At 40.8% G+C, this 23,779-nt stretch overlaps 1 protein-coding gene across 1 annotated transcript; it reads right to left on the reverse strand.

The window, feature by feature from the left end:
• Positions 1 to 6,597: 6,597 nt before the first annotated feature.
• On the reverse strand, positions 6,598 to 22,201 carry LOC121663134 (plasminogen-like). The gene is made up of 13 exons (XM_042025050.1): positions 22,097 to 22,201; positions 21,419 to 21,475; positions 19,124 to 19,259; positions 18,379 to 18,485; positions 16,972 to 17,086; positions 15,784 to 15,947; positions 15,081 to 15,210; positions 14,839 to 14,957; positions 13,253 to 13,415; positions 12,251 to 12,381; positions 11,230 to 11,389; positions 9,604 to 9,705; positions 6,598 to 6,913 (listed from the first exon to the last, which is right to left on the reverse strand). The coding sequence occupies exons 1-13, from the start codon at positions 22,143 to 22,145 to the stop codon at positions 6,796 to 6,798; spliced, it is 1,551 nt and encodes a 516-aa protein (XP_041880984.1). The 5' UTR covers positions 22,146 to 22,201; the 3' UTR covers positions 6,598 to 6,795.
• Positions 22,202 to 23,779: the final 1,578 nt, after the last annotated feature.

Below are 23,779 nucleotides of genomic sequence, written 5' to 3' on the forward strand. Positions count from 1 at the left end.
TAGGTGGGAGGAAAGTGAGCAGAAGAGCAGTATGGAATAAAGAATACATACATGAAACAGGAAAGTGAATCACTGACATGTTAGGCACTATGCTCAGTATTTTGCCTTTTACATTTTCAACAAAAACATGTACTTCACTAAGGACTATTCTCCTTGAGTGGCAGAACAGTGGCAGGGAGACTGTCACCAATGTTTTATTTGCTTCCAGTCAACAAAGACTGATATTCATCCTTCTTTTACTTTGTTCTGCCTCTCAGAAGTCTCTAATTAAAGATTCTTTTCCACTATGCTGTCTCTGTTATTAAGCTTCCAAATAAAATACATCAGCGGAAGGCTTTATAAATAAAAGAGAGAATTACAGGAGTAGGAGGAACAAAAATGAAGCACAGCTTTCTGGATTTTTTTTTTCTAGCTGTTGACAACTTATGTTCCCAGGCAAGTACATAGTAAAAGAAGCATTTACACTGCATAAAATCCACAATATCCCTGTGGGTTTCCTAATTCAAAATGTTGTTAAATCAAAAATTTGTAATGTGCCTCAGTAGTGACTCATGTATGTGCTTTCAGTTATTTGCCAATGTTTATGAATCCAGTCCCCATGGCAAAAAGCACGTGAAACACTCCCAAGGCCTCTAGATTCAGGAAGTCAACAGTGTTCAAAATGAAATATTTACTAAGTTCTCCCACATGAACAGTTACCTCTGATTATCCAGCCAGCTACTAGAGCTGGTGATTACTACCTCTCGGTGCTAACTTGCTCCCATTTTGTTGTTTTATGCTGCAACCCCTCAGTATTGTGCAGCCTGCCTGCCTCTCCTTCCAGCACAGTGCAGCAACCCCGAGACTGCACGGACCCGGCTGTCCTTTCTGCTGCAACTTCTGTGACTTCCCTGGCTTCAGGACATGAGTTTGGATTTGAGCAACCCCATTGCCATCAGGATGTGTCAGGGATGGCACTGGATGCAAATATTTCACATGTGAAGGGACACCATCGCTTCTGCCATGAACTGTTGTCACTTTGCCATTATTACTCAGTGGCTCCCACTGTGAGGTGCCATGTGAAGCTCGATGTTACTGTCCAGTTTGGGGTGGTCAAAGCTTCTATGCCCAGTAACATTTTAGGTGTCCATAGCCACTCTCCAAGCCATTTTCATTCAAACAGCACATAGGAATGTTTTAGCATGTGGTTGATTTATCATTTTTGGTTTTATTATCATTATGTGCCCTCAGACACTCACACTCAGCCCTGCCCTTTTGTTAAGGAATTAGTGTATCAAAACGCAGAGCTGAAGGTGATAATACCACACCCTGCAACAGAACTAGTTAAGTTACAAAGGACAGAGACTCTTGAAAATTTTACTGGGGAAACGAAATAAAGCTTTCTGAAGAGAAAACATATGATAAAGGAGTCTAATCTTTTAGCCATACTGTTTCATACTGTTGCATGAAAAGTTTAAACTTGTTAGAGGGCGGAGAACTGATCCCTCTTCCCCCTCCAACATGTGATAAAAATACTGGGACAATGTGGGAAGTGGCAGGCTTCCTAACAATGCCCAAGAAGGAGCTGATACCCTGTTGGCCTTCTCCCAAATTATTGTTATTAATTCCAAAATTTAAAATCAGGCCTGAGACAAAAAACTCTCAGAACCACCCCCAAAAGGTGAACTGGGAGTGGGGGGCAAATTCGAACATCCTCCAAAACTCACCGAAAATACAGGGACATTTAGTTTCCCTCTATTTTCAGTGAAACGTTGCATAATACTCGTGCATTGCCTCCTTCTGGTGGCAGTGAATTTAAACCTTACCTGCCACTCGAGGCCAGTGGCGGAACTGCTGCTCCAGGAAAAATGCTTTCATCATTTTGCAAGTTTGTTGTTTTACTACACCCTCTCCAGCCAAGAGAGTGGGTATATGTCCAGATGTGAATAAAGTCAGCTGTAAGCAAAGAAGAACACAGAGGAACCGCACTGGAAGCTGCAACAAAATACAAAGACATGAACTATTTAATGTATTTTATTGTAAAGTTTTGCATTTCCAGGGCAGTGTTCCCAGTATACCAACACTGTTGTTTGTCCCTGGGTTAGTCAGCTATCCCAGCACGAGCTTGTATGAATTGTGATAGCAAGTATGGCTTCACATGCCAAGAGAATAAGTAAGTAAGTAAAAGAGAGGGATGTCTTTTTCACTGAGGACCACTCTAACCTCACATTGATAATTGGTTATTTAACAAATTAAAAGTGAAAATGTCTCAAAGGATGGCTGGCTACTCCAACTCGTTTTGCCTACATAATACTGAGAATACTCATCAATATTATTAAACACTAGGTAAGATAAATTTCATTAATAATTGTCACAGTTTTGACTTTTGTTATTACTATGTTTATATTCATATATGTTTATATGATATTTGTTTGGGTTGTGGGGATACCTGGACATGTAAGATTATGGACTCCAAAAGGCAAGGCAGCCTAAATTGAAGTCACCAAGCTATCTTGGAGCCTGGCTTAAAGTCCAAATATCAAAAATAGTTGTGTAAATTATCTAATGTTAGAGAATGTTAAACTTCACAGAAGGAAGGTGCCGCCTCCAAAAACACACTGGAAATCATGGATGATCTGCTGGACTCTTTGGGTGCTGAAAGACTGCTGCATGAATTCTCCCCCCCGCCAGAGCCTGATTGTCCTGCAATTTTTGGACTCTTGAAGTGCTGGGGGGAATGAACTGCATAAAGGGATATTAACTAGATTTACGAATAGCAGCTGCCCACTATAGGAGTTTCAGCATGCTTTCCTCTTCTTTCCTTTCTGCTCTATCTACTAGATCGGAGCAGGAGAGGAAAGGTCCCAGTGCAGTGGTTCCAGTCGATTGTCTCGAGATATGGGGTGGTTGTTAGAGACTGGGTGAGTTTAGTGTCTCACACCAATGCCAGCGCGTGTGTGGTGGGAAGGGGTCAAGCCTTGCTTCTGGTGACGCAGTGCCCTGCCCCCAGACCCCCAGCCTGGCTGAGCTGTCAATCAATCAAGCAATCAATCAAGCAATCAACCAATCAATCACACACTGGGGGAGGAGCTAACCCAGCTCCTGACTGGCCAAGTGACTGGAAGTCCTGCCTAATAGGAGGGCCTACAAAGGACCAAGGATTTAAAAGAGGCTGTGCAGGAGGTGGCCATTGTCTGGACCCTGCCTTCTCTTAGTTTCTGCCTGGGGAGACAGGAGGTGGTAGTTATATGTGTGTTTTTTCCATATCTCTTCTGGCATTCTATCTTTCTCTTTCTTTCTTCATGTTCTAATCTTTCATGGAACATTTTTGGGAAACAAACTATCTTATGGTTTAAAGGTTTCTAGGTTGAATGGGCTAAGTTTATGCTAAGTTAATACTAAATTAATGCTGCATTTCTGCTAAGGTATAATTGCTTTATATTGAATTTGGTGTTGTGTTTAATATTTTGCCAAAGTTCCTTAATTTTCTGAGTTTTTGCCAGTAAACTTTTGTGTATTTGTGAACTCTTGAGAAAATCTGGTTGGGAAATGTCTTTGCGCTTACAAGAGTAAAGGAACTTCAGTTTAACTCTGTACATGTCGGTGTCCGTGATATAACTATAGAACGGATGAAAAGAGTGTAGAGTGAGCAGTCTCGGTACCCTGCTGTGATGGCCTTGCAATGCCTTCCCTAGCCCCAGTGTCCCTGGAGCTGGAAGTTCTTTTACTGTCTCAACCCTAACCCGAACTCTAATGTCAGCTGGACACTGTAGCAGTGGTCCTCATCACCATGGGTGGCACAACTTAGAATGTGTGGAGCTGGCAATGTTGGCACCCTGCCATGGTGCCCTTGCAATGCCTTTTCAAGTTCCAGTGTCCCTGGAGCTGTATAGTTGCAAAATACCTCGTTCCATTCAAAACCACGTTGTACAAAATGAAAAGGTCTCACAATATGGCTGGCTACTCCAACTTGTTTGCTTACATAATACTGAGCGTACTCGTCTGTATTTTTAAAGTACTGGATAACTTCATTAGTAATTATCTTATTTCTGACTCTTATTGCTATGTTCATATTCATATACGTTTATATAGGTTTGCCTGCAGCATTTTAAGATAGTCGTATTTTCTCACTGGTTGACACAGTGGGTGGAAAAGGTTCCTCCCTCAATTTAGTTTTGGGAACTCATTATTGAAACTAATCTGTGTACCTCTTCCTATCTCTTCAGGGTAAAGCATAATATTACCAAGGGAAGTGTGTGTAGTAATGCAATGTGTGAATGTAGTAAGGAATGTGTGAAGTGTAATTGTGGTGCTGAAGTGGCAGCTGGAAAGTTCTTTCCAGCTGTAGACAGGGAAGGATTAAAAGAAAAATTTATGTCAGAGAACCACTGAAGGGTTTGGTTAAGTTGAAAAGGTTTTTGGTCTGAAATCATGACCCTAAAAATGATGTGCTGAGGAGTTTGGAATGAATGAGTGTTATTTTATCTTTGACTCCCACCCCTGAGGCAATCCAGATCATTTTAATGAGTAGAATTGTACTGTATGTCGTTTCCCATTGTTATAAATAAAGTATGTAATTCGTGCTATTATGTATAAAACTGAAATGTAATAAAACCATGCAGAGACAGAGTTTAAACCCTCCCCCACCAACCTGGCTGAGAGGAAAATTTCACAACACTAGAGCAGTTGAACAAGAAGTTTTTTCAGCACGGATGTAATCAATAGGTGAGGATTCCACCCCAGGTGTGGTTGGATCTTATCACCGGGACATTAACACTATGATGGCTTGATCGCTATCTTCTGATATCTACATCTCAGCTGATAAGGAGTTGGACATTCTGGGAACTAAAAATAACTGTTCCAGGAACCAGAGATGGCCCATTCATCATCAGAGATGGCCCATTCATCACCCAGGATGGACAATTCATCAGACCCAGGAAAGGCTTTGTGCAGCCCAACTTCGGGACAAGAAAACATCATGAATATGCTAAATTGCGAGAAAAATAGAATTAATTTGGACTCTGCCCAAAACCTGTATAAGAAGGAACCAGCCGAAGCAGCAGTCGTGAACTTGGGAGGTCTGATGCGATAGAGATCAGATCTATGCGTGTTCACCCAGCTCCGACCCCGGGCTCGGGGCTGCTTTTCTGAATCGTGGCTTTCTGTGTGACCGATCTTTCGGCCGCGGAATAAAATCTATTTCTTTATTAAATTTAATTTGGCTAAATTTCTTTACCTCACCATTATGTCCACTGACCTTGTCTCTCTCCCTGTGTACAGGTTCTGGGAATCTCCCTGAAACCTGGTTGGTGGGAGGGATAAGGGTGGTGATCTGGGACATGGGTGTTTGTTTGGGTTGTGGGGATACCTGGAAGTGTAAGATTGTGGAGTCCGAAAAGCAAGGTGGCCTAAATTGAATTCACCTAAGATTTTTTTGGAACTCAGCTTACAAGTCCAACAAGTATCACAAATAGTTGTGTAAATTATCTGTTAGAGAATGCTAAACCTCACAAAAGGAGAGTGCCGCCTCCAAGAACACAGGGCATCTTGGATGATCTGCTGGATTCTTTGGGTGCTGAAAGACTGCTGCATGAATTCCCACCCCCTAGAGCCTGATTGTCCTGCAGATTTTTGACTCACAGGGTCGTGGGGGGAATGAACTGCATAAAAAGATATTAGCTAGTTTTTATTGGTGTAGCAATTTCCCATTATTCTTTCCTCTTCATTCCTCTCTACTCCGTCTGCTAGATGGGACCAGGAGAGGAAAGGTCCCAGGGTCGTGGTCCCAGCTGATGTCTTGAAACATGGAGTGGTTGTCAGAGACTGGATAAGTTTAGTGTCTTTTTTGGGGTGTTTGGAATTCTTGTGTGCTGCTAGGTGAGGCAGCACTCTGCCCTGCCCCCAGACCCCCCAAGCCCTGGCAGAGCTATCAATCAATCAATCAAATGGGGGGGGGGTGGTGCTATCCCAGCCCCTGATTGGCCAAGCAACTGGAAGTCTCTCTTGGACTTGGCCAAGCAACTGGAAGGCCTCTCCCCATGGGGGAAGGCCCATGGAGGCCCAGAGGCTTAAAAGATGGAGCACGAGGTGAGCACATGGCCTTGACCCTGCCAGTTTCCTGGAATTCCTCTCACCCACGGTGGAATCCTAGGAGCTGGTAGCTCTATGTGTGTTTTTCTATCTCTCTTCTGTCTGTCTTTCTTTCTTTCTCTCTGTCTTTCTTATCCTAATTCTCTTTTCATGGAACTTTGTGGGTAACATCACATCTCATAGGTTTAAAGGTTTCCGGGTGAAAGTAAATGCTAAATACTAAATTAATGTTCAGTAATGCTATTAGTGGTTTTGTGTTGAATATGATGTCCTATTCAATCCTTTTGCCAAAATCCCTTAATTTTCTATATTTTTGCCAGTAAACTTTTGTGTGATTTTTCACCTCTTGAGAATATCTGGTTGGGATTTCCCTTTGCACCAACTAGAGTAAAGAAACCTTCAGTTTAGTGCCTATTTAAGTATTTGGGGTGTAACAGGGGTGGAGTAGGAGCCTTATAGCTGCTGCCACGTGCAACATGGTTGACTCACGCAGGTACAACACGGACACTGACAGACAGTAGCAATTGGTCAGCTTGCCTATTGCTTTGCAGTAGCTACTTACACCCAGCCAGTAGTGGTATTTATTTAAGATTCCTATGAATTATTACATAATTTGTAAAACCATGCTTGGAATGTTGTTTCTGACACAGGGACTGCTTTCCAGGATACTTAGCCTGCATCCAGATTCAGTGGGAAGCCATTGCATTCTTGATCCAAGAAACAAAACTAGGAATTCGGACAAAACCAGGCTTTGATGGCTGAGTACAGTCCAGTCTCCAAGAGTGACTCCATATTGGACAAATATGTCCTTCTCTTGGCAGACCAGAGGTCCTTCAACTTCAGCCTAGGGAGGAAAAGAGAGTATAAAGTGATTCCTCTAGTAGTAGAGACACTAGGCATGCAAACAGCAAAATACTGGCAGGAATAATATTGTAACTCCAAAGGCCTCAAAATGTGACTGACACAAGGACTTGAGAGAGAGAAAGTGTTTTATTAGACCTGCTGGCGATGCCGTGATGATTTTTTGCCTTTTCTTTTATACCCCTTTTATATACCTTTTTATGGCTTTTTGTATTCTTAGTGCTTTTTGCCTACATTCTTAGACTTAATTTTGTTAAGCTAGGAGAGTAAACATCTTAGAAGCCTCGTAGTTAGGGATCAGAAAGCCCCAGACACCAAGGTCCTCTCCAGAACACATTTTGTAAACTGAGATAGAACATCCAGGGGAAGGTTCCTGGGGAAGGGAGGCTCACTGGAGCCTCTCATTGGGGAATTTTTGATAGCTATGCTAATTAGTAAGACCTATATTGTTATACCAGATCTTTCGTGGGTGGGCATTGACGTGTGCATTTTGGTGCATTCGACCTGGATGTAGTGCACCTAAGGATCCTTAAAATAAATACAGAGGTAAAACCCCTTTTCCCCTTCTAACCGTGTTTGAGTCTTGATTTTAAGACCAGGAAAAGGCATCACTAGAGTAAAAGAATTGGGGGAAAAAAAGTAGTTTCTAAGCATCCAGGCCATGCTCTTGGTCTGAAGATCCACCAGTCATGGATGTGAGTACATCCCCAGATCACTGTAAGCTCAATTACACATAAAAAAATGGAAGTTTCCTAATTTTCCACATCCCCGATCTACTTGATCTGGACAAAAATAATTAAACTGTTTTAATGCTGTTCCTTAAAATCCAGGCATGCAGCATATAAATACCTATGTCCAATGATTATTGACTCTATCAATGAATGCACTGCCCACAGTCTCTATGTTCAGGCAGTGTATTACAGGCTTTGCTTCAGGTGAGTGGGGTATTCACAGCACTGGGCTAGTATGAGTAGGATATTACCCTACACAATTTGCCTGCTAGTCTGGTTGACTGTGTGACTTAAGAAAAAAATGCTGTGTATACCTCAGTTCTTGGGCTTCGTGCAGAATTGTCGAGCTTCTGAAACTGTTTCTGAGCCTTGAAAGTCCAAATTATATGCATTGACCTGCTTATACTCAAAGATTATTCTTACCTCACAGTTATCTGTGCTTCCCAAAGTAAATCCACCACACAATTAACTATTTTTGATACTTCCATTCATAAATTCAGGATGATTACATATTCATATGAAGGAACTTCAGGCTAAACATTTTCTGTAACATATTGCAAATATCTGGAAAGATTTCAAGGTTTTTACTAAATTGGTATCAGCAAGCACTTTGATGAGAGAAGCTTATTTCAGCAGCCCGTTAGACTGAAAGAGCAACTTTTGCTTCCAAGGACATTGCTACAGGTACTTTTTTTCTGCTGCATGTGAGTAAGAAGAGCACACAACTCAATTTAGGAATGTATCTTTTGTTCAACCCTTCCACCTTCCTTTGCAAAATAGGTAACCCATGCAAAGCTCCACTATACTTTCAGAAATGTCATACCACTTTGACCTATGTAGACTATTAATTAAGGAAGTAACAAAACAGGACAGAGCAAAACCTCGTTTACCTCATTTTGTAAAACAAAGCTGCCTGTGAACAACACAAGCAAAGATCACCCCCCTGAAAACAAGCAAAATTCCTATAATAATGACATTTCTGTATTTCAGTAGCACATGGCTAGAGAAATACTAGAAATGTTGTCTGTTTTCCTCTTGTTCATGTAAATTAAAAAGACGTCCTTCAGAATGCACTGTAAAATGACATAGGCTACAGGACACGTACTAACTAAAGAGCGCTTGCTGCAAAATTCAGCAGTACAGATCTGAAAGCTGCAGGAGGGATGTAACTGTTATGTTGCAGGCCTAGTCAGTGTCCTGGTTTTGGCTTAGATAGAGTTAATTTTCTTCTTAGTAGCTGGTACAGTGCTGTGTTTCAGGTTTAGTATGAGAATAATGTTGATAACAAACACACTGGTATTTTGGTTGTCGCTAAGTAGTGTGTACTCTAACTCAAGGACTTTGCAGTTTCCCATTCTCTGCCAGTGAGGAGGTGCACAACAAGCTGGGTGGAAGCAAGGCCAGGACAGCTGACCTGGACTGGCCACAGGGATATTCCAACTGTAGAAAAACATGTTTTTTACATACACTGGACAGAGCCACTAATTGCTGCTCAGGAACAGGCTGGGCATTGGTCAGCAGTTGTATTGTTCACTCGTATTGCATCACTTGTGTTCCTTGGGTTTTATCCCTCTCTCATGTTTTCATTACAATTATTATTGCTGCTCTTATTATTATTATAGTTATTATACATAGTTTTGTTTCAATTATTAAAGCATTCTTATCTCATGACTCTTTTTTTTTTTTCAGTTCTCCTCCCCACCAAAGAAGGGATGGGGGAATGAGTGAGCAGCTGCATGGTTCTGGCTTAGTTTCTGGCTGTGGTTAAACCATGACACTCGAGTAATTTTGATGGATTGCTATTTCCTTTACCCACAGGTTCTACAGGAGGTGACACTTATAGCCAGCTGTTACCAGATGTGGTTGGTGTGGTTGGGCCAATGCTTTGTTCCATCATTGCAAGGTAGTCATTGGTGCAGGCTCTTGTGTATGATCATCACACCTCTTGAGATTGCAGTACTCCCATATCGTGTTGGGGTCAGTGGTGAAACACCATGGGCTGCTGTCACCATCTGGGTTTCTGCAATAGTTGTCCCTCAAATCCCTGCACAAATAAAGTCTACAGTCATGCTGTGTAAGACTGAAAGTAAGCATAGGACTATCTTGACAAAAAGATGTACTATGTACATCTACTATGTACAAATAAATACATTTATTATTGGTTTTATTTATGGCCAGATATGCTATTACCAGCAAACACATTCGTGGCTGTGATGCTAGTGAAGAGTTATATTTCACATGCATATTGGAGTCTTGAATATATTTATGCATAAGGAAACATAATTCAACTACTGGCTTATACTCTTTTACTGGTTTATAATATACTATTATATTCTGGCTGTAGTATTTCAAGGCACTGAGTACCTAAATAATTGCCCCATATGGCAATTATTTTCATTTCTAAGTATGCATGTATAAGCATACACAACTGTGAGAATGTGTGAATTAGTAATAAATATGGAGGAAGATTCATACTATTGGTGGGCACTTAGGCTTTTCCAAAATTTTTTTTAAAGTCAAAGGGTTTGTTCTCATATTCAGAAGAATGGCAAATAGATGCTTATGCAATTGGTTCCCTCTTATATTCCCCAGACCCCGTTTCTACTGACTTCAGTGAGACCACTACCATGTCTGTGCTTGCTGGGGCACGGGGGAGTAGAATTTCTCTCTTCAATAATTTTCACAGTTGCAGTGTTTCCCTGTCCTGATTCACAGCACAGTCTCAGAATAAAAAAGAACTGAAATGCTTTTTCTCTGAATATGACAGAACATGATTTCCACATTTTCACAGCTTGATTTTAATTTTTTTAAATGTTTTTGAAAGATATCATCCCCTCTGAGGATGCTGAAGTTTTTTGATGCCAAAATAGAACTGAAAATTTCAAATTATTTAGGATGACATCATAAAAAGGGCAAAAAAAATAAGAAAAGTATCACCTTTTCTGGTTATAGTTATAATACACCAAGCATGATGTATTTCCTCACAATTGTAATCCTGTTGCTTTCCTACACTTACTAAAAACTGGCACATTAGTGATGTTGATTATCTTATCACTGGTCCAGTCAGCGCTGGTACAGTTTTGTTAGTCTGAAGCAGATAAGGGGAAATTTCAGCGTATGCAATTCTGAGTGCCCATTTCCACCTGCAAAGAACACTTAGATGGTATTTCTAAGCATGATATATCTGACTGCGTGTTTTGCATCATAAATGCTGTGTCCTCCCCAGATTAAATCATTAGAAAGGCCACAACAAAAAGTCTCAAATTCATAAACAAAACACATATTTCAGCAGATGCCCAGTCTCTGGATACAAGTCTCCTGGTGTTGGTTACAGACGATCAGATTTAAGAGTAAGGGACACAGCTGTATCTTACTTACTTACAGAATTTAGATAACAAGAAAACACAATTTTTAAAAATGAGACTAACAGAAAACCTTTCTGTATCTTAGAAAAGTTGACTCTTATAGACATATTCCCTATCAGTGTTTTAAATCATAGATGTGCAAAGATAATATAACCAGCAATAGTTATTGCCAGAGAAAGCGAGAAAAAGTGAGATAAACATACGCGTCTGGGAATCTGTCTGGGGTTTTTATGTGCCTGTGTGGGAACATGGAGTTCCAGGCCTGGCACTTCTTTCCCGATGCAGTGACGGAAGTTGTGCCACGATAACTCTGGCCTTTGCCTCGGTAGCACTCCTCTGGTTGGGGAACTTGTGCGGGCACATCTGCGGCGAACAACAGAAACTGGTCTTTGGCATCAGAATTTTATGTTCTTACTGAGCAGGCACAAGAAAGCCTCAAACACACAGCATGACAAAAATGAATGACTTGTTTATGCAGACAGCATCCAGTGAAATCATCACACCTGCAGCAGAAGGGCATTTCCAAACATACTGAGAAAACTTTCACAGTTTTAACTGGTTATGTTAGATGTTGTTCAGTGAAGGTGGTGTTCACCAGTCAGTTTCACTTTGGCTTATGTGAACATGTTAGAATTAAAGATAAGAAAGTTCAAGAAAGTTCAACTTCAAGAAAGTTGAAAAATCCTCAAAGATTAGATACTGGTGATTGTGCCCATGATAAATTTTTCAGACATTATGTTAAACTTCAATCTCTCTATTATCCTTTTGGTTGTGCTAAGACTTTCTTGTTATTTTTTGTGCTTAAATGAATGAATGTTTCAATGTGATTTTTATTGCTTTGGAAGCTCCTATCCTATTTTTGTTGCTAATTTCCAAAAATGGGAGTTCATTTTATTTAGCAATTTTTCATCTGTTTAAACTTGCTTTTAATTTTTCAATGAACTTGCTATAATTGGCCTGCCTTTGGGAAAAAAAGGAATATAAAAGCATAAATATCTTTCATTCTATAATTCTTCTGTTGAGTCAACTAGTGATTTGCAACCATCACTGTATTTCCTTAACCATTGAAAGTTTAATATTTGGCAGATTTTGCAACATGCCAGGCAGACAAACATTAACAGTGACAAAGTGACTGAAAAAAAGAGCTAATACATTTACAATACGAAACAATAAATCTTTCACTGTTTTAAAGTCCTTATCACAAGTACACTCCGCTATCCATACCAGCAATCCCTTGATCTGTCCTGTCACAGGGAGGAATTGTGCAATATTCCCATCTAACGCTGCTGCTGGTGGTATAGCACCAAGGCTTCTTCTCTCCATCAGGGTTTCTACAGTAGTTTTCCTCTAAGCCCCTTAAAACAGGAAACAGGAACACTGACTTTAAACCATTCATAGAAATCCAGAAGAGTTGCATGCATGACTATTAAGAACTATTGCATGCAGAATTCAGTTCAGTGGTGTATTTATTCTTTCTGGAGATTGATTAACCCATGCATCACTGCTTTGGGACTAATCAATGATCTTCGACTTTACGGTATAAGTGCTGAAGATAACAGGAAGAACTTCTCCGATGCTTACACTTTCTGCTCTTATTGTTGAGGCCAAGATGAAGCAGTAACAGCTGACTTCAAAACAGAAGGCACTGATACCCCTGAGATTACAGTCAGAACCAGGCAAGGCTGGATGTGACAGACTGGAAGTGTGTAGATAGGAGCACTGGTGCACGCTGCTCTCTGCCCTGTGATAATGGACAGGGTTTCACGTGCCTAGGAAAACTTGCTGGATCAAACTGCAGAGCTATAAGCCAGTCAGTCCCAGCTATTCCTGCACATTGCTAATGCTCTGCAAACCCAGTTCCTCTGACCTTGGAGCACAAGGATGTATTGGAGTATGTTGTCCTTGGAGCATCACTCTTCCAGAAGAGTAATGCATTGAAAATGTGCCAAAACACAGCCAAGGGAATTTTAATATAAAAGCAGTGAACTACTTATAGCTCTGCAGTGGGATGTGGAGGAGACAGGTGAGAAAAATACCTGAGAATACACAGGGAGGCAGAAAAAAAAGAAGAGCAAGACTTGGACAGGAGTAATGAGCACTGACAAACAGCGAGAGTACAACATAACATAAATGAGGAAAACCTGTGCTCCTCTTGCCTCTGCATTTGGATTCATAGGGAATAACTCTGTTCTTTGGTATTTGTTACAACGATGAGACTCAGCGTACTTGCAGGGGTATCTGTCAGGAATCCAACCATGTTTGTGAGGAAACTGTGTGTTCCAGTGTTGACAGGCATTTCCTGATTCGGTGATGGATATCCTTCCTCGATAGCCTTCTCCTTTCCCTGAAAGACACTGGGAGTCTAGGCCAGAGACTGGTGGGTGTGTAGCTGGAACAGGAAAAGAAAAAAAGGAGAGGGGAGGGGAGAGCACAGGGGGGAAGGGAGAAAAATACTGATAAGTAGTGCTTTCAAAAATATAATGTTGAAGATGCTTTTTTTTTCTTTCAGCAGAGGTTAATCTGGTTAAAAGCCATGTCAAAATCAAAGAGTACATTTTTATGCCAGATGGATGTCCTATGTCTGCCCTTTTACAGCAGCCAGTAAATAACTCTGCTGGGTTGAGCCAGACTCTGTGCGTGCTGTCCCCTGAGAGCAGAACAGGAAAGGCAGTAAGTAGTCCTGTACAGTCTTGTAAACCCAAGTGAAATGGAGTACAGTAATATAATACAGGTAGCATGGAAGGGGAGAAAGGGCCAGGAAGAAATTGTGAGAGAAAGCAAAGCAACCTTGGAGCTGAGCCTTTGGAGCCAGTGAATTGGGAAAGAGAGGCAGAAGGAATAGTGAAAAAAAGAAAGAAAGTGAAATGGTCTGCCATGTGGGGAGCAGCAAAGAAAATAAGAGTAATGATCAGAGACCTGCAGAGGGCAAATGGAAGATGAATTTACAGCACATACCTATAATATACAGAATTTCCCAAAGACATGAGTATAACCCTAAAAGGTTGGTGTGTTCCTTAAACTTTAAGTTTTAGGCACAGGATGGAAATGCTTTGGTAACATTCACAATTTATCATACAGAAGTCTATAAATAGTTATTCTGCCTTCTGTAATTAAGCATGGTGAAGAGAACTACATCTAGCAAACACACCCCACTGCTTAGAGCACTGGCAAGTGCAGATACATAAGAAAGCAAGCTCTAGAGAGGAAAAACACACTTCTAAATTTTTTTTCTCAAAGCACAATCCACTTCTACAATTGGCAATGTTATCTCTTAATTCAGTGCCTTGGAAACATCCAGATTTAGTGGTCTCTGCTTAATGAGTTAAGCTAGCTCGCTGGTATGTCAGGTTTCTCTCATGAGGTCTGAACTTGTTTCTCAGGATTCATCCCTTGCTAAGAAAAAGGCAGTGCTGGCTGTGCTGATCAGACCCAGGTAAAATATCACAGTGTGGCCACATGGCAATTCAGATGATTTCTGTGAGTTAGCAGATCAGCAGTAAACTACCACCTGATTTAACCTGAATGTCCTGCCTCCCAGGTAAGTTGAAAAGTAAAGTGGTTAAAGGCAAATTATAGTTTTCCATAACATCTTTGGCCTTATTGCTCTTCGTGACACCTGCATCCTCACTGACCATACCTGGTTTTACATAACATAAATTTAATGAGTGATTCTGCTTATTAACATGCACTTCTCCTGCTTCACAGAGGTATGTTTAGGTTAGTCAGAACTGTGGTTTCTTGTCTTTCCCCTCCCTGCATAATTTTAATGAGAAGAGCTACCCTCTGGAGTCATCTCAGGAAATCAGACTCACAGCAGTGAGGAATGTTGCAATATTCCCAGCGTTTATTTGGGCTGGTAGTGAAACACCAGGGCTGAAGTTCACCATCAGGATTGCGGCAATAATTCATCTTCAGATCCTTCTCTGGATAGCTGCACATTGAAAATGAAAGAGAAGCTCGTGAGTCAGCTATGGCCAGATGTATCAACAAGGCTGACTGCAGGCAGGGTCTCCCAGGCTCTGTGGGAATGAACTCAGTGCTGAGCATCACTCACTGTTTCTGGGTAAATCCATGCATATGAGGCTCTTGGGCATCCCAGCGTTGGCACTCAAGTCCAGACTCTGTTCTTGAAACTTGTCCATGGTAATCCTCGCCATTACACTGCATGCACTCCCCTGTAGGTCCTAGGCAGAAGGAAAACAAAGTGAGGAATGCACCAGCCTATTTGGGGAAGACTACACTGGAAGGAGAAGTGGGGTTTGCTCAGGCTAACAATGAAAGGAATTCAGAAGACTCTGCATTACAGCCTGGCCAAATTAATAATGCTTTAGGAATATGTTTCACTTGCAGGGAGGAATTTGTATCTGTATGTGCTGCTAGCAATAGGAATTCAGTGTGTAACACAGCATTTGGGTCAGTCTTTACTCTTGTTACAATTACATAAATTACTGGTACAAGAGCAATATATTCCTTATCCAGATCATTGCAGTTCTTTGCCAGTAGAGTCAAAAGTAACAAGACAGATGAAGATAAAGCAAACTATATCAGCAAATTATCAGAAAATTTTAGTTCTTCCATGATTACCAAAGAACTTTGATAACTCAAGCCAATTAGGAAAACACCTCTGAGTTGAGAACTTCTTAAGTTCAGCTTGATTTAAATTCTAATTTGAAAACAATCTGTAAAAATAAAGCACCAAAAAGTAGCAGGAATAATATTACCTACTTGAACATCCCTTCTCTGGAAAGTAAATATACCTTCTCCAGTGTGTGTGACCTGGTCCTCACACTCTGGAATGGCACAGTAATCAAATCTCGTAGCAGGATCTGTTGTGTAACACCAAGGTCCACTTTCATCCCCATCAGGATTTCTGCAGTAGTTTTCCTCCAGCCCTGCATTGGGGTGTTTTTCGGGTGTATAACTGTAATAGTATTAAAATTCTATTTTAATTCCCATACTTTAGTGGAACAGAAGGGAAATGTCCAACTTGTGCACCTAGCTGTGAATTTTATTCATTCACAGTAAAATGAGAGAAACAGATTCCCCATTGTAAGCCATAAATGAAAACTGAAAAAACATGCCATAACTACCATTATTAGTAGCTTTCTCCCTAGGTCCCAGTTGCCAATAAGGAGCAAGCTTACAGCCTGCAAGGACGATGACAATCTCAAAGGACAGTTGTTGGCCTTAATTACATGCATCCAGCTGTAGGGACAACCTGTGGCTCTATCGTGTTTGTCTTAATGGAGCTACTTTAAAAGTTATGTATTTCTAGAGACTATTCACCAAACACAACCAGGTCACACAGAGATCTGAAGCAAGTGGTGCTAGGCTTCTTCCTACAGTAATCTTCCCAGACAAGACCAAATTACTTTTAAACTATCTGAGCAAGTGTATTCAAGTTTCATTAGAATAACAACAAAAATAATTTTCAACATAAATCAGAGGAAACAGGACCTCTGCTTCCCCACTTGCTTCAGGGAGCCCAGTGACAAACAGCCCTGAGAAAACTCTACCTGGTCAGGTCCATTTGACCCTTGGATAATCTTCTCGATGTTTTGGTTTTTTTTGACTATCTGTATGGCAGGTAGAGGGGCCGTAGAGGTGGACAGATACCACCTTATACAGAGCAGAGCAATTATGACCCCCCTGTCACCAATAGCAAAATCTTCATAGTTTTGAGAGAAGGAGCATTTAATCTGCTTAAGACACCTCACATTTAGACCCAACTTCCCTAGCTGACAATGCATCCTTTCCTTATCCAGATCATTGCAGTTCTCTGCCAGTGGAGTCAAAAGTAACAATACAGATGAAGATAAAGCTGTTTTAAAAAGTCACCTGACAACAGGATTTGATAACTTGCGCTGTAAATCTGTGTATATATATGAAGATGAAGAAGCTTGGAAGAGGTTCAGAACAACATAAAGAAATGAAAATAGGCATACTTTGGTTTGTGGGGTATTTTTTCTGCCCACTTCTGGCATGGAATACCCCTCTGAGTCTTGGCTTCTGTTCCTCTGTAGTCTGTCCCAATCCCTCTTTTACACTCCATAAGGTAAACTGAAATGGAATCAAATTTGTTAATTCAGAGGTGTTAGAACATTCATTCCTGGTACTGAAAATCTGCAGATATAACTGAAGCTCATCTGTACATGCTGAAACATGTTTTACTCATGTTTTGAACCTCTTGTGCCTGCAAACATTATGATTCTATAATGTATTTTAAAAGAAATTAGTTACAACTACTGGGCATCTAATGAGAAAAATTTCTGAAGCATTGCTATAAAGCTAACAAAATCAAGTCAAGAGATCAGCTATATCAAATCACAGTTGGTTTTGACATGCAAAAAATACATGCTTATGCTATTGTAATACCGGGATAAATAGGAATGTCTTTCACCAGCAGCTGGAGATTCTTTGAAAGGCATTGTTTGTAAGCACATTTGCAGTGTGGGTGTCATCCAACTATCCCTTTAAGCCAAAAATATTTAGTTATCAAAATACACTTGTCACATAAGTGGCCCCCAAATCTTTGATTCATCTTAGCCTCAGACTATCCCAGGTATTTTTCTAGTTGGATTCCAAGGCAGAGAGAATGCAGATCTTATTGATGGTGCTTTTACTGGCAACAGACACTGAAAAATCTCCAGATATTCAGGGCAGTGATCTTGATTTCCCCTTCCTTTTCCCCTTTCTGGCTTGCACAAGAGGAGTCTCCCTAAACCTCAAAATATAAAATGGAAATGTTAGAGCAAGGACAGGAGAGCAATGTGATAGAAGAAACTGAGCCTTGCTGGAACACCTTGCAATAGTTACTGCCATCACAGTTTGTGGCTGGGACTACAAATGTCTGTGCTGTTTGTCTTGCTAAAAGGAAGCTGCTGCCTGGTTTGTCATGGTACTTCTGGAGGGACCAAAAGTCTAGTCACTGCTGCTTCAACAGTGAGACCCAGGTCCCAGCATGCCCATGGCTGGTCAATAGCCTTGCCCATGGACTTTCTGATGTTGCGAGGTTCCTCCTAAATTGTTTTAGCCTGTCTAAATAATAAATGTGGACATATCTAACACCCAGGGAGAGGAGGTGAAGACTGTGTAACTGGGTTTGGAAGGAAGACAACAAGTAACTTCTGAGTTCAAATGGCACATAGAGACCACCATGGATCTAGGCCTTGGTATTTGATCCTTCTTGAACAGCATTTTTAGTAATGTGGCTTCTTCCTGTTTGGCCCCCAAATTCTCTGTTAGTTTTCTGCCCTGTACAGGAATTTGCTCCAGCACTGCAGCGGAGAACAGATGGATGCCATTAGAATAGGCTTGATGAGTAAATATGTAGCATCTTACTGTACACATACTTCTCTTCTCATAAAGAACTGTGTCCGTGCTGGTGAACATCACTGTCATTTTAGCATTTTCAGCCAGTGTTAAACACTCTAGCTTTTTCCTGGTGAATAGGAAAGCCCTGTTGAAATTGAGAAGGAAGCAATATTGACATAGGAAGCAGTATTTTAAATGCAATTCAAATTATACAACTCATAATTATTTTTCTATAAATTATTAATTTGGTAGCACTGCTATTCATTTTTATCTTTCAGATACTGCACTCAGTACTTTAGACACTGAGTAAGAGGTTAGTGTTATCTACTACTCTCAAGTGGCTCACTTATTCAGGATATATGACTACGTGAATAAGTTATTGTGTGGGCAACTAGAAACTGCATTGGCAAAACATTATCAGCAGCATCCTAGCTGCTCAGGCTAGTGTCTGTCCCTACAATGGATTAGAAACCTTTCACTCTTGTGAAACAAAGCAGCATCCAGCTAAAGAGGCTCAAGCAGTTCTCCATGTAACATTGGATAAAAACAGGAGCTTGAACATTTACTATAAAATGAGTAGTACATTGTAAATCCACTCTTTACTTGATCTTGTGGTAATTTATGAGTGGAGATAAGTCACAAGCTAAAGGCACAGGCATGGGAGACACTGCTGTAGGCAGAGCTGCAGCAGAGTGGGGATGTTGGTTCTGAGCAACAGTAGGAACATATCATTGATACGCAGACACACACAATGGCACCGTTTTAAGATTCAACAGAAATTACCTGCAGGTTAAATTTCTTTCTGCTTCACATTTCTCTGCACATTCTTTTTCATTATTTGTCTTGTAAAACTGTTTATTTCGAGTAAGTATCCAAACACCATCTGTTCTTAAATAGTCATCCAGTATATCTCCTTTCACTGGAAGGAAAGGAAAGGAAAGGAAAGGAAAGGAAAGGAAAGGAATCAGACATTACAAATGAGAATTCTGCAGTTAAGAAGATTTGTGGATTTCAGTCCCATTTTCCATGTAGCTCGGACAGGTGAAGACACAATTTATTTTGCATAATTCTGGTTAAAAGATGATGAACTCTGAGGTGATTTCTGTCTCCTGACACAATCAGAGCTGAATGACTGCAACATGTCATGGGAGAAAAGCAGCAGAAGAAAGATGTAGAGGCATTTCTGATTAGAGTTATGCAGGAGTTTGAAGGTTAAAAACAAGAAATGTGAAACAAGAGTGAGGGGGAACAGAGAGAGAGATTAAGTGGTGTCAACACTGATTAGAGAAAGATGAAGGGAAGTGATACCTGTATCAAAGTTTTGGAGAAGCATGAATGAGGTGGATGTGAGATTATGGCCTGTCATGTGGGTTGTGCAATCCCTATAGTTTTATTGGTCACTGCCTAGTTGTTTGTCCCAAAATGTCCTGCCCTAGAGCAAGAAACCTCAATCAGAAAGTTACTGTATAGCCTTTTACAGTGGCCACCATTGTTTTATTGTAATGGGTTGAGCAGACTTAGTAATGAAATTGTCAGGCTACATCTCTGTTGCAACAAATTAACCCAAGATTTTAAATTAGTAAATCAATTAGTGTTATTATATCTGAAAACTGCATGTGCACAAGATTTATATGATGTACCTGCTAATACATTTAACACACCTCTAAAATACTGTTGCTCACGATGGAGTTTGCCATCTAATTGACTTTTTTTCTTTTTATGTCTATAAAGATTCTATGTTTCTGTTCCTAATTTCTACAAGAGTTTTTTTCCATCTCCAGCATCAGGTTACAATGTTGCACAAGTGATATGGTTTAATTATTTCATTTTTTCGATCTAGATTATTATTGACAGATGCAGGAAGTTCATAATTTTGTACAGGTAATGTTGTGAATCTTTCATTTATGCATTCGTATTAGGGCTGAATTCACTGCAGCATCTCTCCAGTGTTACTAATTCCCATGACATATGGGCCATTCATCATCTACCTCCATATGACACAGATTCACACAAAATAAAAGGTATTTGGGCCGCTAGTGAAAGTAAGATTATTAATTGGCTGAGGGCATTTTCTGTGTCTTTTTGCTGAGTTGGCTCAATGCTATAAACCCCACGTCTTAAGAAATCCCTGACACTGAGGCTTCCCATATCTAATCCTGCTGTTACAGCAGGACTGTGTGGTGCACCAATAGTCTAGACTACTAATTTCTCCTGATGGATTCAGTGAACAAGTGCTTCCTTTCCTGAATTTTTTCCTAAGTTAACTGAGGTCACTGTTCCAGGGGACCAGGACAGGAAAATACTCCTTTCCAAACTTTATTGACTCATCTTAAAACTCTGTGTTTCTTCAAAGAGCACTACTTTGGATACTATTCCTTTTCAGTGACTATAAGAAAAAAAAAATTATTACAGTTGGTTTAAGAATGATTACATGGGATTTTGGATGACATGCATAAAGTAAAAGGCAACACAGATTGGCAGAAGCTTAGATAATAGAAAGGAAAAGGTTGCATGAAAAACGCTGCAAAGTATAAACTTAAGAAAAAAATATGAAAGATTTCAAATGCATCAGGGAAATGTATTAGTCTGACTAAAATCTTTATAAACCCAGACATTGCACATGATAATTGAACAGAATATTTAAATATATGTGAACAAACTAGTTTCTTCTTTTATATATGCATCTTTCCAGATTTGACCAATACTAACCCAGAAGACATAAAAATTGGTTTTTAAGGCAGTTGTAGATCATCACTTTCAAGCAAGTCAGCTAGAGTTGATAACAATGATCAAATAAACCCCCCACTTCCTTAGTTGTCTTTTATAACCTGGCACAATCATCCAATGATATGTCCCTGGTATTCTGACTTTAAGTGTCTGAACTATTAAAAACTCATAAAAACTGTACTGATATATATTTATCAGTACATTTAAAAAGTCATTTAAGTGCCATGCAACTATATGTAATTTCAAAGTACAAGAGAGTATGGTATCTGATTGACATCTGATTGAAATGTATACTGCACATGGAATATTGATTTACAGAATTTGTAGATAAGCTTAAAATTAATATATTACCTTTAGTGGAATACCTATCTTCTTTTGGAATTGTAAAAAAGAGTTCTGAACATATTCCTGGAAAAGGTGATCTAGGTTACTGAAGAGTAAATTTCTACCTACTGCCATCAGGAAAACAAAGGAGAACATTTTATTATAAGTGTTTGAAAACAGAATGTGAAATTTCTGGAATATAAGGGAACCTGTTCATTTTAAATTTTGTTTTAAATATTCCATTTCAAAGCTTTAAAACTCCTGTCATAAAGGATGAAGATCAGTACCACTGTGCTTAACAATGCTTGGCAGTAAGCACAGCTTTACCTTTAGCATTTGATCCAAAGCCTGCTGAAATCAGAGATGACTTCTCACTGACTGCTATGGGTTTTGTACAAGCCTTTGACAGGCTGCTTCCCAAAGGTGCCCCCATCTCTGGACATGGGAGATGTTTGCCGGGAGCCAGGAGTTGCCCATGCAGACACCAAAGCTGCTGCTCTTCTGGTGTCACTGATGAACACGACTGTGGAACAACACAGCTCTCACTTCATTCTACAGCAACTCTTTCTGACCTGCAAGGCCCAAATCCGCCATTGTCCAGGAAATGAGCGATGCATTGGCTTAGGGATCTACCTTCAACGCATAGAGCTTGCTAGTGTTTGGCCCCAGTCTCACCTAGACAAGCAGAAGTCAAAGGACTCTTACCTGAGCTGAGCAGGAAAAGAAAGAGAAAGGCAGCTTTGCTAATCCCCATTTTGGCCCAGCTGGCAGGTGCTGGAAGTTGTGTGTCAGTGCACAAAGTTTTATTGACTCGCACTGGAGTGAGGCAGCATCAAACAAACAAGGTAGGAGGATTAAGTTAATCATTCTCCCATGCTGTGCCCCCCTTGCCATGGCTATTAAAACAACCTTGATTTGGATGGATTACCAAATCAGTCTCAATAATTTCTACTGGATACTGGGAAATGTGAAGGCACTTTCTTCTTTTGTGGGACCTGGGGTTTTTTTCTCAGATTGCTTGGCATCACTTTGCTAAGGTAAAGATGAGGATCATAGTGGTGGAAAGTATGGCAACAAGACACAATCCACACATCTAATTCTATATAGTTCTGGATATTCAGCTTTATGTCTCAATAGTATTTTCAGTCACGGACTTGGACTGCTTTAGATTGGAGCTGCTTCTGGTTTATGCTTTTGTATAAGTCAGTCCTCCAAAACAGACCCTGATAATGCTAAATCTGTATCAGAATTGTTTTTAACAACCTCCAGTGCCCTTTCTGGAGGAAAGAAAATTACTTCCCTCAGCTTTTTTCCATTTCTGGTTTGTTTTTTGTTGTTGATGACTTGGGAGGCAGCATTCACTTTGCTTCAGTGTATGATATGCCTTTGACCCCCAGGCAAAGCCACTGATATCTCAAGTCTGCCCAGACCTCAGGGTGTACGCAGGGTGCCCCATGCACTTCAGCAACATCTGTCACGTCTGTCAACCCCATAGGGCTCAGCTAAGGCAAACCAGGCATTCCCAGCCATAATGCCTTCAGGAGTTTCAGCTGGTTTGCCTGGCCAGTCAGAGTAGCCTTTAGCTGGGATTGGGAGGGCAGATGAGAACGATAGTTGGGAGGAAGGTGGGAGCCCTGCATGTTCCCCTTTGTGCTGGGAGTCACTTGGGGTAAAGGCAGAGGTCAAAAGGTACACGCCTGCAGGGCACAAGTGGGAAATGCACCCTGGGCTGCTGAGGAGTCAGTGGGGAAGTGGCCTTTTGGCCTCAGCTTTGTGGCACTGCAGAGGGCTCTCAGTGGGTAGCCACTGAGAATAGGCAGGAGTGACACCAGAAAGCAAGGGTTTGGTCTTGTAACTGTTTTGTGGTGAGTTGTGTCTTTGTGTCAACACATCCACAGCTCATCTGCACCCCAACCTCCACAGTCAGTGTTTGAGCATCTCATTCAACCTGTATCATATCTGGCAGAGGGATATTCCTACAGGGATGTTCCCACAAACCTTCAGGAAGTCAGTGGTTGGACCAAGAAAAGAACTCAAAGTTTGCCTTCCATGAAGACACTCATGGTGGAAGCAATCAGCACTCATTTCTACTTGGGCAGCAAGCAGGTCTGTACCCTCCAACCAGCATGTCAGCACATGCATACATGAATCCTGGGGACACATGGCTGTGGAAGAGACAGGCTGTCCTCATGGAAGCCACTCACGGAGACATTATGGGGACATGAATGGGAGGAAGCAGGACTAGAGGACCATTTGGGGGTGGGGAGAAGGGCATGCAGGACCTGAAGATTTCCCAGTTTAATACACTAGAGAAGTGAGGTCACCAAGAGATGCAGTAGGATGTGATGAGAAGGGATATGAACTACGGGGAGCCAAGCCTTGCCTTTT

Source organism: Corvus kubaryi, unplaced genomic scaffold, assembly GCF_017639235.1.
Source record: "Corvus kubaryi isolate FWS band 111438036 unplaced genomic scaffold, C.kubaryi_AGA036_p1.0 37266, whole genome shotgun sequence".
NCBI lineage: Eukaryota > Metazoa > Chordata > Aves > Passeriformes > Corvidae > Corvus > Corvus kubaryi.

What these genes read in the sequence shown, in the direction of transcription:
- LOC121663134 (XM_042025050.1), bottom strand. Translation starts at nt 22,145, where the DNA reads ATGGGGATTAGCAAAGCTGCCTTTCTCTTTCTTTTCCTGCTCAGCTCA. An exon ending in GGTCACACACACTGGAGAAG is followed by an intron (nt 15,211 to 15,783) that starts GTATATTTACTT and finishes CCTTCTGCCTAG; the next exon opens with GACCTACAGGGGAGTGCATG. An exon ending in GACAGATCAAGGGATTGCTG is followed by an intron (nt 11,390 to 12,250) that starts GTATGGATAGCG and finishes TGTTCGCCGCAG; the next exon opens with ATGTGCCCGCACAAGTTCCC.